This window comes from Atractosteus spatula, chromosome 24 (genome assembly GCF_055471065.1).
Source record: "Atractosteus spatula isolate fAtrSpa1 chromosome 24, fAtrSpa1.hap1, whole genome shotgun sequence".
NCBI classification, from domain to species: Eukaryota; Metazoa; Chordata; class Actinopteri; order Semionotiformes; family Lepisosteidae; genus Atractosteus; species Atractosteus spatula.
In genome coordinates this window covers 13,899,674-13,914,832 of record NC_142729.1, presented here as the reverse complement: position 1 = coordinate 13,914,832, position 15,159 = coordinate 13,899,674, and the positions used below count along the sequence as shown (strand labels likewise).

The 15,159-nt window shown below is 52.4% G+C and overlaps 1 protein-coding gene across 6 annotated transcripts in view; it reads left to right on the top strand.

The window, feature by feature from the left end:
• The first annotated feature begins 6,152 nt into the window (after nucleotides 1-6,152).
• Nucleotides 6,153-15,159, top strand: part of ltbp3 (latent transforming growth factor beta binding protein 3) — a 111,244-nt gene continuing 102,237 nt past the window's right edge. For all 6 annotated transcript variants that reach the window (XM_088904733.1, XM_088904731.1, XM_088904734.1 and 3 more), the window contains exon 1: nucleotides 6,153-6,942. In XM_088904733.1, the coding sequence (XP_088760859.1) occupies nucleotides 6,711-6,942 (232 nt within the window). In that variant the 5' untranslated portion in view covers nucleotides 6,153-6,710. The remainder of the gene's footprint in view (nucleotides 6,943-15,159) is intronic.

Below are 15,159 nucleotides of genomic sequence, written 5' to 3'. Positions count from 1 at the left end.
TGTGTGTTACGTTGTCACTAGTAGAGTATTTGTTTATCTCGGTGCGTGTGGTTTATTACTCTTGTCATCGTACTGTGCCACAGAATACAGATCTCCATTGCCCCCAGCGATACCGACTGTCCAGATATTCTTCAAATATCTTATGCCATCTGGGAGTTGTGATTATTTATCATAATTATTGATCATTCTGCTCGATCTGTTTCCGGTATTCTGTCATTATTTTCTTAACCCCCTGTTTGTAACAAGGTCCGTGCCTATAGTGAATTGGGCAGACAGTTAGAATGACTGATTGATTGAATGACTGAATGTTTAATTGATTGGTAGATTGAATGAATGCTTGCTTGAGTGAATGAATGAATGTTTAATGGATTGGTAGATTGAATGAATGCTTGCTTGCCTGCTTGATTGAATGAAGGAATGTTTAATTGATTGGCAGATTGAATGAATGCTTGCTTGCCTGCTTGATTGATTGAATGAAGGAATGTTTAATTGATTGGCAGATTGAATGAATGCTTGCTTGCCTGCTTGATTGATTGAATGAATGAATGTTTAATTGACTGGTAGATTGAATGAATGCTTGCTTGAGTGAATGAATGAATGTTTAATGGATTGGTAGATTGAATGAATGCTTGCTTGCTTGCTTGCCTGCTTGATTGAATGAATGAATGTTTAATTGATTGGATGATTGAATGAATGCTTGCTTGCCTGCTTGATTGATTGAATGAATGAACGTTTAATTGATTGGTAGATTGAATGAATGCTTGCTTGCCTGCCTGCTTGACTGGCAAGAATTAATTGCCAGTATGACTTTGGACTGTAGGATTGATTGATTGATTGGTTGATCAATCGATCAATCATTCAGTTGATAGGTCGGTCAGTCGTTTGGTTAGTTGATCGGTTGGTTGGTTGATTGATTGATTGATTGGCTGGCTGGTGGATTGATCGATTGTTCAGTTGATTGGTTGGCTGATTGATTGATTGGCTGATTGTTTGGTTGATTGATTGACTAACTGACTGACTGACTGATTGATTGATCGATTGATTGACTGACTGATTGATTGGTTGATCGATCGTTCGGTTGATCGGTCGGTTGATTGATTTATCGGTTCGTCGATTGTTTGATTGATTGATTGGCTGACTAATTGATTGATTGATTGATTGATTCAGGTCCAGCTGTGCAGGGAATAAGGGACCAGCCCCTGGGCACCTCGTTCCTGGCCTGTATTTGTTAGTAGAAAATGGCAGCGTTCGCCAGCGAGCGCTCTGATCCTCCAGCTCTGGGCGGCTCAACCCCAGTCTGCAGGAGCCAGGGAGTGTGCGGTTTTCCCATGGGTGGGCACTGCAGGCCAGACTGCCCTCTGCCCTCCGCGCCCCCCCCCCCCCAGCCCCCTGCCAAAACACAACACCGAGAGCCGCCTGTGAACCGACTCCAGCGCAGTGCAGTCATTTCCTTAGCGACTGAAAACAAACACTCTCACTTTCAGAAAGGAAATGACTCAAGCCTCTCTCTCTCTCTCTCTCCCCCTCTCACTCTTCCAGGTCTGAGTCGCCGGGCCAGGCTCTCTCCCAGTCTGCGTTTGCCATCAGGCTGCTCATCCAGACCACGGCGCGTTGTTAAAACCTGTAAAAAAAAAACCCACTTCGGCTACAAGCCTGGAGGCGTCCCGTACTGTCCAGAACCGCGACAACAAAATGTGGGTGGGGGGGGGGAAATTGCCTGAACTCTGCCCGGATTGCTCATCTGTCACTGCTCTGATCTCAGGCGTGCTGCTGCTTGAGAATTAAGGACCCAACACAGAGAAAAGCACAAGGGGGGGGGGCAGTCAGTTGCAAGTGGATTTTAATGATCAAAAAAGACTGGACAGGTGGCTCTGTGGCTGAGGATCTGCGCCTGTGGTTGGAAGGTTGCCGGTTCAAATCCCGCAGCCAGCAGAGAAATCCTACTCTGTTGGGCCCCTGAGCAAGACCCTTCACCCCAGCTGCTCCAGGGGCGCTGTATAAATTGCCGACCCTGTGCTCTGACCCCCAGCTTCTCTCTCCCTGTCTGTGTGTCTCCTGGAGAGCAAGCTGGGGTCTGTGAAAAGACGAATTCCTAATGCAAGAAATTGTATAGGGCCGATAAAGCAACATTATCATTACAGTAGAAAGATTCCAGTGAGCCAGGTTTTTCGTTTCACACACCTGCCACTCTCTGTATAAAGAAACGCCTCCCCCCCGCCACCACCACCACCAATTTCTGTTCAGAACGTGCCTGCTCTTAACAATCCATCCGTTTTCAACCACGCCTTCTGGTTTAAGGTGGAGGGGTATCCCATCAAGCCTTGGTGCAAGGCAGGGTACACTCTGGACAGGACACCAGTCCATCACAGGACACACACACACTCACACATCCTGGACAGGACACCAGTCCATCACAGGACACACACACACTCACACACCCTGGACTGGACACCAGTCCATCACAGGACACACACACACTCACACACACTGGGCAGGACACGAATCCATCACAGGAAACACACACTCACACATCCTGGACAGGACACCAGTCCATCACAGGACACACACACACACACTCACACACCCTGGACAGGACACCAGTCCATCACAGGACACACACACACACACCCTGGACTGGACACCAGTCCATCACAGGACACACACACACTCACACACCCTGGGCAGGATACCAGTCCATCACAGGACACACACACTCAGACACCCTGGACAGGACACCAGTCCATCACAGGACACACACACACACACTCAGACACCCTGGACAGGACACCAGTCCATCACAGGACACACACACACTCACACATCCTGGACAGGACACCAGTCCATCACAGGACACACACACACACCCTGGACTGGACACCAGTCCATCACAGGACACACACACACTCACACACCCTGGGCAGGACACCAGTCCATCACAGGACACACACACACACCCTGGACTGGACACCAGTCCATCACAGGACACACACACACTCACACACCCTGGGCAGGACACCAGTCCATCACAGGACACACACACTCACACACCCTGGGCAGGACACCAGTCCATCACAGGACACACACACTCACACTCAGACATCCTGGACAGGACACCAGTCCATCACAGGACACACACACACTCACACACCCTGGACAGGACACCAGTCCATCACAGGACACACACACACTCACACACCCTGGACAGGACACCAGTCCATCACAGGACACACACACACACTCACACACCCTGGACAGGACATCAGTCCATCACAGGACACACACACACACACTCAGACACCCTGGACAGGACACCAGTCCATCACAGGACACACACACACACTCAGACCAGGGCCAGTTTTCCCATAAGTTAAATTACCCTCCTGTATGCCTTCGGACTGTGACACGAAACCGGAAACCCACGCAAACATGAGGAGAACATGCAAACTCCACACAGACAGTGCCCCAGGTTCAGGTTGGAAGCCAGGGCCTCCAGCTCTGAGCCATCTTACCGCCCCTGCGGCAGAAACCGATAAAGATTAATATCCCCAGATGGGCTTGACAGTCTCCTGGCGGGCTCCTTTATTTTTGTTTTGTCTTTAGAGGGAAATTATTCGAAAGACTCTTCTGTTCCCGTGAGTCCTTGAAAACTTGGGAACAAAAAAGCTCCAACCCTCTGTTCCAGCCTGGAATGCTGGAAAAACAAAGAGAAAGGGGCTGGAATGTAAAAAAAAAACCCCATGGAAAACACTGGAGAGCTGTTATTTGGAGAGCCGGCGAGGTACTGTATCTGGCAGGTCGCTGCTCAGCGCAGAGAGCCGATCTGGGAAAGGCAGGGGGCTGAGGGCTTCATCGGAGTGTCGGAGCGTCTCTCGGCTGTCAGCTGGGGAGGACCGAGGAGAGGGCAGCCAGCGGGTTTTTGACACAAGAGAATCCCCTCTCCTGTTACGAGAACGGACCGAGGTCCGCGCCGGCTCTTGTAGCAGACCCTCTGCGACGCGGTACGAGCTGGAGAAAACAGCAGGCGTGGTGAAAAGGAAACGCACAAGGGGTTTAATGGTGAAGGTTAACATGTTTTTAACACCCCTGCCACACCAACATAACTGATGGCCATGATGGGTAAAAGCCAGGGGGGAAATTTGGCCAGGACACCGGGGTAACACCCCTACTCTTTTCGAGAAACCCCCTGGGGTTTTTAATGACCGCAGAGAGTCAGGACCTCGGTTTGACGTCTCATCCGAAGGACGGCGCCTGTTTACAGTCTAGTGTCCCCGTCACTATACTGGGGCATCAGGACCCACACAGATCGCAGGGTGAGCGCCCCCTGCTGGCCCCACTAACACCTCTTCCAGCAGCAGCCTCAGCTTTCCCAGGAGTCTCCCCTCCAGGTACTGACCAGGCTCCCACCTGCTGAGTCTCCAGTGGGGCTGCCAGTGGGGGGCTGCAGGGCGATATGACTGCAGATATGACCGGGGTTCGAAACCAGGCGTTTTCTGGTGACAGCTCAAATGCTTGCACACGCCACAGTCAACTTTCACTGCCCCACCTGGCAGATGTCCTGACCGGGAGATCGGACAAGCTTCTCAGCCTTTAAATGTGTTACACTACCCCCTTCCACCTGTTAGCAGAAAGGCGCCTTTTCCTGCTATGGGTGACACCAATGGTGGGCCTATCCCAAACTCCTAGGGCACAAAAGCTGGACTATGATCAGGGTGGGACACCAGTGCGAGATGAGGCACCAATTTACCAGGACAGCATGTCTTTCGCCTCCAGACGGGGGGAAGAATCTGCAGCACCTGGCAAAAAGGCAGGGAAAACGTGGAGGGGGGAGGGGGAACGTGCAAACTCCACACAGAAGGATGTTCAGCCTGGACTCAAACCCAGGACCCCGGGAGTTGCAACTATCTGTAAACAGCCATCCGTTTTTCTCACCTGCAGTCACGAGTACAGGGTCACAGGTGCCTCCCAGCCACAATGGGGCTGAAGGCAGGGCACGCCCTGGATGGGACACCAGTCCAGCACAGGGCACGCACACACACCAGGGCCGGTTTTCCCAGACGCCAATTCACCTGCCAGCAGGTCTGTGGGCTGTGGGAGAAAACCCACACGGTTCACACATTTCTCTCAGTTTCCGCGGAGCAAAGACCCGGGTGTCTCCCTTCTCCGGTCGAAGATCCAGGCTCATCGGCTCCAGCCGGCGGCGCTACCCGGCCGCAGCCCGCCCGCCCTCCCTCCGTGGCGCTCGGCGTCCCAGACCAGCGCCTGGACGCGGTTGTGTCAGCCGACGAGAAACGCGGGTTTGGACACGCTTTTATCTGAAAATGACGTTACACGTTACAAGGCCGTTTCAAGACTGCGTTTTGGGGGTTCGTGGGTTATTCACAAAAAAACGTATTCATAACCGAATCATCATTCGAGTGAGTCGTAGTAAGAATCCCAAGAGGAAGGCGAAATATGGGAATGAATGAGGCCGACAGTTCGGTCAACCAAATGGGGAAACATGAGTTTTCTGGAACAATCTTCGCTCCTCCGAGCGCCAAGTACCCCCGTCCCCCGTCCTGTGGAGCTAGGAATTGTCCGGCGTGCTCCGAAAACCTTTACCTATAAACGGAGTTTGACAGTGCCTCCTCAACTACACGAATCAGGGGGTGACTCGGTCCAACTTGAGGCGGCGTACGACCCCTTTGACCCCCCTAGTCTGTGGGGTTTATAAAAGTGCGTCACGACGAGACGCGAGCTGACTTAGCCGGCAAGGCCGTCGCGTCTCCCCCCCTGGAGAACTCGGCGAAAAGTTTACCCCCCCCCGCCCCCTCTCTCGGTGCTGGGACGCCGGCACGACTGAAAGGAAAAGGGCTCCTGGCAGGGAGTGACATGTGCAGCTGTATCATTAACGCTCCCTGTAGGAGAGAGAAGGAGAGGGAGAGGGAGAAGGGGAGGGCCAGGGCAGTGTGGGGGGAGAGAGAGAGAGAGCGAGCAACAACGGAGCCACTTCAGCCGAGCTACCGCTGCCTGGCCCCAGGCCAGGGGGTACGGTTCTCCGAGAAGGATTGGCTCGTCTTTCCCTCTCCCTCCTCCTCTCCCTCTCTCTCTCTCTCTCCCTCACTCTTCGTTTTTCTCCGGCTCCCAGAGATACGCACATAACACACCAGGCAGACAACACCCCCGGGCTAAGAGGCCAACCAAAAACAGCCGAGACGGGATTCCGCAACAGCCGGGGAGGAAAACTTCCCCGCTTGTCTGCCCGAGGGCTGTCATTTCTCCCTGTTCGTGGTGTTTATTTTCCCTGAGAGGCGCGGAGGAGGAGGAGGTGGAGGGGAGACGGCACAAGTTTGTTTTTTTTTCACTTACTTACTTGCTGAAGTTCGGACCCGACCCGACCCGTCGCACGGCGCTATGCGGACGGACCGCCGGGCGCGGACGGTTCCGTTGCCCCTCCGTCTGGCGTGAAGGAGCCGCCGCCGAGCTTGAGGGGAGAGGGGAGAGGAGGCGGGTTGGTTTTGGCAGGAGCCGGTGTTTGGACGGGCGGAGAGTTTCCGCGGGAGGCAGCCTCCCCGAACCGAGCTTGGGCGGTGCGGGGAGCCGGAGGCTGGCTTGAGAAGGGACCGTAAGAGAGAGAGGAGAGGCCGTCGTGCGGCTCTCTTTCCGGCGAGGCTCCCTCCTCCTCCTCCCCCCGCCCCGATCTCACCCCGCGTCGGTGGGCCGAGGATGCCAGCATGAGCCCCCGTCTCCTCCTCCTCCTGTGGCTGGGCGTGCAGTGCCTGGGGCGGGCGGCCGAGCGCCCCTCGGCCCGGGAGCGCTTCAAGGTGGTCATCGCGCCGCTCATCTGCAAGCGGACCTGCCTGAAGGGCCAGTGCCAGGACACCTGCGAGCAGGGCAGCAACACCACGCTCATCGGCGAGAACGGCCAGTCCGCCGACACGCTCACCGGCAACGGCTTCAGAGTGGGTGAGTGAGCCGGCGGCGCGCTGTCACTGTGGCCGCTAATGGGAGCGCCAACGAGAAAGTGCGCTAACCAGAAAGTGCAGAAGTTGTACAGTACAGTACCACCGCTACCAGACTGAAACCACTGCTTCTGCAGATTAAACTGTCCTCTCCATACTTGCCGAAGGGCTGTTTGTTCGTATCTCACTCTCCTCTGGCAGCTGTACTCAGAATTAGGAACAAGTAGGTTGATTCCAGGCTGAGAAGAGACAAAACACAACGTTTCGGCTGTGGAGCCTTCTTCAGGTGTGGGAAAGACAGGGCAGGTGTTCAGAATTATTCCTGAGGTGTTTTCGTGTTGCTGTTAATGGGAGCACACCCAAGAAAGTGCAAGTGATCGCGCTGGTACAGTACGGTACCACCGCTACCAGACTGAAACCACTGCTTCTGCAGATTAAACTGTCCTCTCCATACGTGCCGACGGGCTGTTTGTTCGTATCTCACTCTCCTCTGGCAGCTGTACTCAGAATTAGGAACAAGTAGGTTGATTCCAGCCTGAGAAGAGACAAAACACAACGTTTCGGCTGTGGAGCCTTCTTCAGGTGTGGGAAAGACAGGGCAGGTGTTCAGAATTATTCCTGAGGTGTTTTCGTGTTGCTGTTAATGGGAGCACACCCAAGAAAGTGCAAGTGATCGCGCTGGTACAGTACGGTACCACCGCTACCAGACTGAAACCACTGCTTCTGCAGATTAAACTGTCCTCTCCATACGTGCTGAAGGGCTGTTTGTTCGTATCTCACTCTCCTCTGGCAGCTGTACTCAGAATTAGGAACAAGAAGGTTGATTCCAGCCTGAGAAGAGACAAAACACAACGTTTCGGCTGTGGAGCCTTCTTCAGGTGTGGGAAAGACAGGGCAGGTGTTCAGAATTATTCCTGAGGTGTTTTCGTGTTGCTGTTAATGGGAGCACACCCAAGAAAGTGCAAGTGATCGCGCTGGTACAGTACAGTACCACCGCTACCAGACTGAAACCACTGCTTCTGCAGATTAAACTGTCCTCTCCATACTTGCCGAAGGGCTGTTTGTTCGTATCTCACTCTCCTCTGGCAGCTGTACTCAGAATTAGGAACAAGTAGGTTGATTCCAGGCTGAGAAGAGACAAAACACAACGTTTCGGCTGTGGAGCCTTCTTCAGGTGTGGGAAAGACAGGGCAGGTGTTCAGAATTATTCCTGAGATGTTTTTGTGTTGCTGTTAATGGGAGCACACCCAAGAAAGTGCAAGTGATCGCGCTGGTACAGTACGGTACCACCGCTACCAGACTGAAACCACTGCTTCTGCCGATTAAACTGTCCTCTCCATACGTGCCGACGGGCTGTTTGTTCGTATCTCACTCTCCTCTGGCAGCTGTACTCAGAATTAGGAACAAGTAGGTTGATTCCAGGCTGAGAAGAGACAAAACACAACGTTTCGGCTGTGGAGCCTTCTTCAGGTGTGGGAAAGACAGGGCAGGTGTTCAGAATTATTCCTGAGGTGTTTTCGTGTTGCTGTTAATGGGAGCACACCCAAGAAAGTGCAAGTGATCGCGCTGGTACAGTACGGTACCACCGCTACCAGACTGAAACCACTGCTTCTGCAGATTAAACTGTCCTCTCCATACGTGCCGACGGGCTGTTTGTTCGTATCTCACTCTCCTCTGGCAGCTGTACTCAGAATAATTCTGGTTTTTCTTAATGGGAGTGCCCCAAAGCGCCCTGGTTAATAATACCCACTGCCGCACCAACACCACTGCGAAACTGATAAGTCTTCTCCTTTAGCGTCGGGGATAATATTTTCCTGATGTCTCACTCTGGTGTGGCCACTGCATTTTCTTCTTGTTAATTGCAAAATGCAATTTAACGCCCCCCTGCTGCTAAATAGAGCCGGCCTCTCCGTAGGTGCCGAGATCCTATTTCAAGTTCAGGTTTGTTGTCGTTAAACTCATATACAGGTATATCCCCACCTCGCGACCTTCGAATTCTGCTCTCCTTACTGTCCCCCCAAGCCCCGTCTACATTGTGGGGGTGACAGGGTCTTCTCCTGTTATGCCCCCAAGCTCTGGAACTCTCTGCCCAAGGATATCAGAGAGTCACCTTCTCTAAACTCCTTCACATCCAGACTCCAAACCCTCTTCTTCAGAAGAGCCTTTACTGAACTGGCTCCATTCTTCACCCCTCTGCTTGTCTTGATACCACCATCCACGCTCTCCTCTGTGTATTGTCATTGTGTTTTATCTGGTGTGTTCTTCTTATTTATTGTTGTTGTCATTCTGTAAAGCGCTGTGAGAAGCCACCTTTAAAGGCGCTATATAAAATAGTTTATTATTATAAGGTATAACGAAATGCCATTTAGCTAGCTCTCAGACGATAAGTAGTACAAAAACAACAACAATACCATTGTATAATAAAGACAGAGACAACAGGCAGTGTGCAAAACAACATCAGATGTGCAAAAACACACATCAACAGGATGAGATAAAGGATAGACAATTATGGGGAGTGAGCTTCTTGACTTGTGAGGTAGAGGTAGATTTCAGTGTGCGTTTGAGTTTTTTGGGAAGGGAGAAGGCACTGTGAGGGTTCAGATCGTAGGTGAGAGAGGCCGGGAGTTTAATAGTTTGATAGTGCGGGGGTCAAAACTGTCTCCGAGTCTGGTAGTCCGGGCCCGAATGCTCCGGGACCGTTTTCCAGAGGGTAGAGGGTCATACAGTCTGCAGCTGGGGTGTGTGGGGTCTTTGATGATGCTTAGAGCTTTCCTCAAACACCGTATTTCGGACAATCTCTCGTTTGGCAATTGGTTTCATAATTAATCTTTTTCTGATTATAAGTAATGGTCAAGGGGTCAAAGATTTGCCACACCAACGCAACTGCTCCTAATAGCATCGTCCTCTCCAGAGGCGCCGAGATCATAGCATATGAGCGATCAGTGCCAGCAGCCATATCACCCTGCAGCTCCCCGCTGGCAGCCCCACTGGAGACTCAGCAGGTGGGAGCCTGGCCAGTACCTGGAGGGGGAGACTCCTGGGAAAGCTGAGGCTGCTGCTGGAAGAGGTGTTAGTGGGGCCAGCAGGGGGCGCTCACCCTGCGGTCTGTGTGGGTCCTAATGCCCCAGTATAGTGACGGGGGACACTAGACTGTAAACAGGCGCCGTCCTTCAGATGAGACGTCAAACCGAGGTCCTGACTCTCTGGGGTCATTAAAAACCCCAGGGTGTTTCTCGAGAAGAGTAGGGGTGTTACCCCGGTGTCCTGGCCAAATTTCCCCCCTGGCCTTTACCCATCATGGCCTCCTAATAACCCCCCTCTCTGAACTGGCTCCATCACTCTGCTCTCCTCCCCACTGAGAGCTGGGGTGTGGGGAGCGGACTGGCGCCTCATCCAGGTGGGGGTACACACTGCTGGGGGTGGAGGGGATCCCCATAACCTGTACAGAGCTACGATACTCATAATTATTGTCGTTTATCCTTGTTCATCGGAGCGCGTATATCAACAGCACTGCCGCTGAGAAGGAGGATAGGACAGCGTAGCCCCCACCTCATGTGTGCCGGGATACAGGACGATTCTCGATATCTCCCTCTCGTCTGGCAAGCCGGCGTTTGCGAGCGTGTGTTTTTACAATCACTCAGGAAAAATGAAACTCAGAAATAAACCGATTTGCCGAGAACGGCTCTTGCGCCAGTTTATGGACGAGCTACAGTCAGGGGGAGGGCGCCGTGCAAGAGACTCTGATGTGTCGAGAAAACGCGTCCCGTTTCCCAGCGTGGGGGCGGAAAAGCCACGGGCCACGAGTGGGGATACTCGCCGCCCACTCCGCCGGAGGAAACACGGGTGGGTTTCAGTGAACAGATCCGAGCCGCTCTCGGTGTTGAATGACGAGCTTTTCTTTTCACGGATCACGCCGGAAAAATCGCCAAATGGAAAACGTCACCTTAAGGAACAAGTAAAAGGTTTATTCCACGGCTGAAAAGAGAGAAGAGAGAACGCACCACGTTTCGGCCGGGTGACACCTTGAAGAAGGCTCCACGGCCGAAACGTTGCGTTTTCTGTCTTCTCTTTTCAGCAGGGAATAAACCTATTACTTGCTCCTTTGCAGCCTACGCCTGCTGACGCAGCTACCCACCTGAACTTTACATTAATACATACAGACACACCTAAAACACTATATTACAGCGCTCTCGGGTTCACTCGAACCCGGGTCTCCGGCGTCACTCCCAGGGAAGGGCGGTGACGTCACCGCGCGTCACTCCCAGGGAAGGGCGGTGACGTCACCGCTCGCCCCACCCGCAGTGGCGTTAAAGGTGTTTTTGAGAGTTAAGGATTTTGATATTTTATTTAAATCGAAAATTTGGACAAAGAGCATTTATTTACAGTCCATTTATGAGTCATTCTGGGTAAGTTTCACATCCAGAAATCAAAAGGGTCTCATAATACTCCCCTTTCTAGTACTTTTGAGGTGGAGCTGAGACACTTTTTAAATTCTATTAAAAAGTGAGAAATAATACCGCAAGGAAAACATATATGTAAAAAATACAATTTGATCACATCATTTACTTCATTACCTCTGGGCGGTTAAATGGTTTCTGTTTGTGTTTTTTTCTCTTGATCCTCGGGTTGTAGTTGTAGTTGTACATTCTTTATACGTTGAATATTTTTTTATTATTAAAAAAAATGTATTACGTACGAACACATCGAGTTGAGACGCGGCAACAGTGACGCGACAAAGGTTTCTCCTGTGCGGGGGCGGTTTTTTCCCGAGGCACTGGCGATCACAGGACCGAGGTGCTCCCCTTCCCCGGGGAATTGCGATTCTTGAGCTCCGGCCCCTCTGTTTTCCCGCTCCCTCCTTCCCTCCGACCCGTCACGTCGGTGGCGCCGGTATATCCCCCGGCTCTGAGCCGGGGTGTGTGCGCGCTTTTCGGGGTCGAGCGGGCGGCGGTGCGGCGGCACGGGATATAATGGCTTCTGACTTCACAGCCCGTGTTAATTGGGGGGGGGGGGGGAGAGTTTCCACTGCGGTCGCTAGCAGCCAGACCCTGTTTGGCGCTGAGGATTTACAACAGGGAAAAAAGTGCCGGTTTGGGGCGGGAGGGTATCGTGCCCTGACGTCATCACCGCCCAGCCGGCGGTGGGTCTTGCAATCTTACGTCACGGTTTGACAGCGGCGTGAGAGTGTGTGTGTGTGTGAGAGAGAGAGAGTGTGTGTGTGAGACAGCGATAGTGCGTGTGTTTGTGTGTGTGTGTGAGAGTGAGAGAGAGTGTGTGTGTGTGTGAGAGAGAGTGAGTGAGAGAGAGTGTGTGTGTGTGAGAGTGAGAGTGTGTGTGTGAGAGAGAGTGAGTGAGAGAGAGAGTGTGTGTGTGTGAGAGTGAGAGAGAGTGTGTGTGTGTGAGAGTGAGAGAGAGTGTGTGTGTGTGAGAGTGAGTGAGAGAGAGTGAGAGAGAGTGTGTGTGTGAGAGTGAGAGAGAGTGTGTGTGTGAGAGTGAGAGAGAGTGAGTGTGTGTGAGAGAGAGTGAGTGAGAGAGAGTGAGAGAGAGTGTGTGTGTGAGAGTGAGAGAGAGAGTGAGTGAGAGAGAGTGAGTGTGTGTGAGAGAGAGAGAGAGTGAGTGAGAGAGAGTGAGAGTGTGTGTGTGTGTGAGAGTGAGAGAGAGAGTGTGTGAGAGTGAGAGAGAGTGAGTGAGTGAGAGAGAGTGAGCGTGTGTGAGAGAGAGTGTGAGAGGAGTCTGGTGTCCGTGTGTGTCAGTCTGTGCCTCTCCCAATCCGACTCCGAAACGCATTGGCACCGTTTTTACTCTCCCTCCTGGCTACCAGTGGCCGAAGAAACCATCTCACCGACCCCTGAGTAGGCAGGGCCGGACTGTGGGGGTGCGTAGACCCCCCCCGGGGGCACTGTCACTCCGAAACGTGCACAAAGAGGGGGTGAACGCCGATTGAATGACGTCGACTGACGTGACGCCCTTGAAACTGTTCTTAATGGCCGAACCCTGTGATTGATGGGGTGAGCCGAGCGCCTGTCACTGCAATACCCCTAGTTTCTAGAACAGTCTCTAGAGAGCGTGTGATTATTGATCTGGAGCCCCTAGAGCCGATCGCAAGTCACATCGATACCTCTAGTTTCTAGAACAGTCTCTAGAGAGCGTGTGATTATTGATCTGGAGCCCCTAGAGCCGATCGCAAGTCACTTCGAGACCTCTAGTTTCTAGAACAGTCTCTAGAGAGCGTGTGATTATTGATCTGGAGCCCCTAGAGCTGATCGCAAGTCACTTCGGTGCCTCTAGTTTCTAGAACAGTCTCTAGAGAGCGTGTGATTATTGATCTAGAGCCGATCGCAAGTCACTTTGAGACCTCAAGTTTCTAGAACAGTCTCTAGAGAGCGTGTGATTATTGATCTGGAGCCCCTAGAGCCGATCGCAAGTCACTTCGGTGCCTCTAGTTTCTAGAACAGTCTCTAGAGAGCGTGTGATTATTGATCTGGAGCCCCTAGAGCCAATCGCAAGTCACTTCGATACCTCTAGTTTCTAGAACAGTCTCTAGAGAGCGTGTGATTATTGATCTGGAGCCCCTAGAGCCGATCGCAAGTCACTTCGAGACCTCTAGTTTCTAGAACAGTCTCTAGAGAGCGTGTAATTATTGATCTAGAGCCGATCGCGAGTCACTTTGAGACCTCTAGTTTCTAGAACAGTCTCTAGAGCGCGTGTGATTATTGATCTGGAGCCCCTAGAGCCGATCGCCAGTCACTTCGAGACCTCTAGTTTCTAGAACAGTCTCTAGAGCATGTGATTATTGATCTGGAGCCCCTAGAGCCGATCGCAAGCGCGCTGTTCCAGCTCGTGTCTCGTGAGTCGCCAGTGTGTCCCTCCCTCGTGGGGCCCCTCAACGTTTCGTAAGCCCCTAGGCTCTGTGCCTGCAGGGCCTGCTGGGAAATCGGGCACTGTCTGGAGCTGAGCCTGTCACACACCTGCTCTTGCGGGCTGGTGCTCCCTCACCAATGCCCTGCTGTCCTGTGTCACGATTGTAGTCCCTCCCCCTTAGCCAGCAGCCATATCACCCTGCAACTCACAACTGGCAACCCCACTGGAGCTCAGCAGGTGGGAGCCTGGTCAGTACCTGGAGGGGAGACTCCTGGGAAAGCTGAGGCTGCTGCTGGAAGAGATGTTAGTGGGGCCAGCAGGGGGCGCTCACCCTCCGATCTGTGTGGGTCCTAATGCTCCAGTATAGTGACGGGGGACACTAGACTGTAAACAGGCGCCGTCCTTTGGATGAGACGTAAAACCGAGGTCCTGACTCTCTGGGGTCATTAGAAATCAGAAGAAAGGTTCCGACAAGGAGAGGCACTTCCGGTCATGTCTGGTTGCTAGTAGTATTTTTCTCCTGTGGGCCTCGTCTCACTGTTTCTTGAAGCTTGTTCCAGACCCCCACCACCCTTTGTGTACAGACATACCTCCCTTTTTCTCCGTCTTCGCCACACTACCCGCAGTTTTGCCCCTTGAGATGGTGTGGGACTAATAACGTTGGGCCGGACTGTGTTAATAACCTCTCAGCTGTTTGAATACTTCAGTCAAGCATCCTCATTATCTCTTGCGCTCAGGACTGAAGAGATTCAGTTCCTTTTAATCCGCGTCGGACCCTCCTTTAAGACTTGGATTTCTTCCAGTTGCTTTGTTCTTTGTACCGTTTCTGGGGCAGTGATGTGTGGTGACCGGAATAGTCCCCAGTATTGTAACTCGGGTCAGACTAGTTCATTTGAACGATATTCCTATTCATCCGTTTTCTAACAACGTCCTTGCAGGGCGCAAAGACAGACACACCCACCTGCACCAGGGCCAGTTCACCCACCGGCCTGTCTTTGGACTGTGGGAGGAAAACGAAGCTTTTAGTGGAATCCCAAGACACTGGGGGAGAACATGCAAACTCCACCCAGACAGCACCCCAAGTCTGGAACTGAACCATGCTGCCTAGAACCCTAGTATTTTGCCATGCAATCCCCCCATACCAACACACATTCGGCCTTCATTTTCATCCAAGCTCATCTTTTTCCTCTTTCCAGGCTGAAATCTGAATCTCTCTCTAGATCGCCTTTTAAAAGTTCAGCTCGTCCAACGGCTGGGTAAATTTGTTTTCAGTCTCCCTCTCGGCCGTGCCCTAGAATCCAAGCATGACTGTGGTTTCACGGTCCTGGACACCTTCCAGGTCAGCAGGCTGTATTTCTCC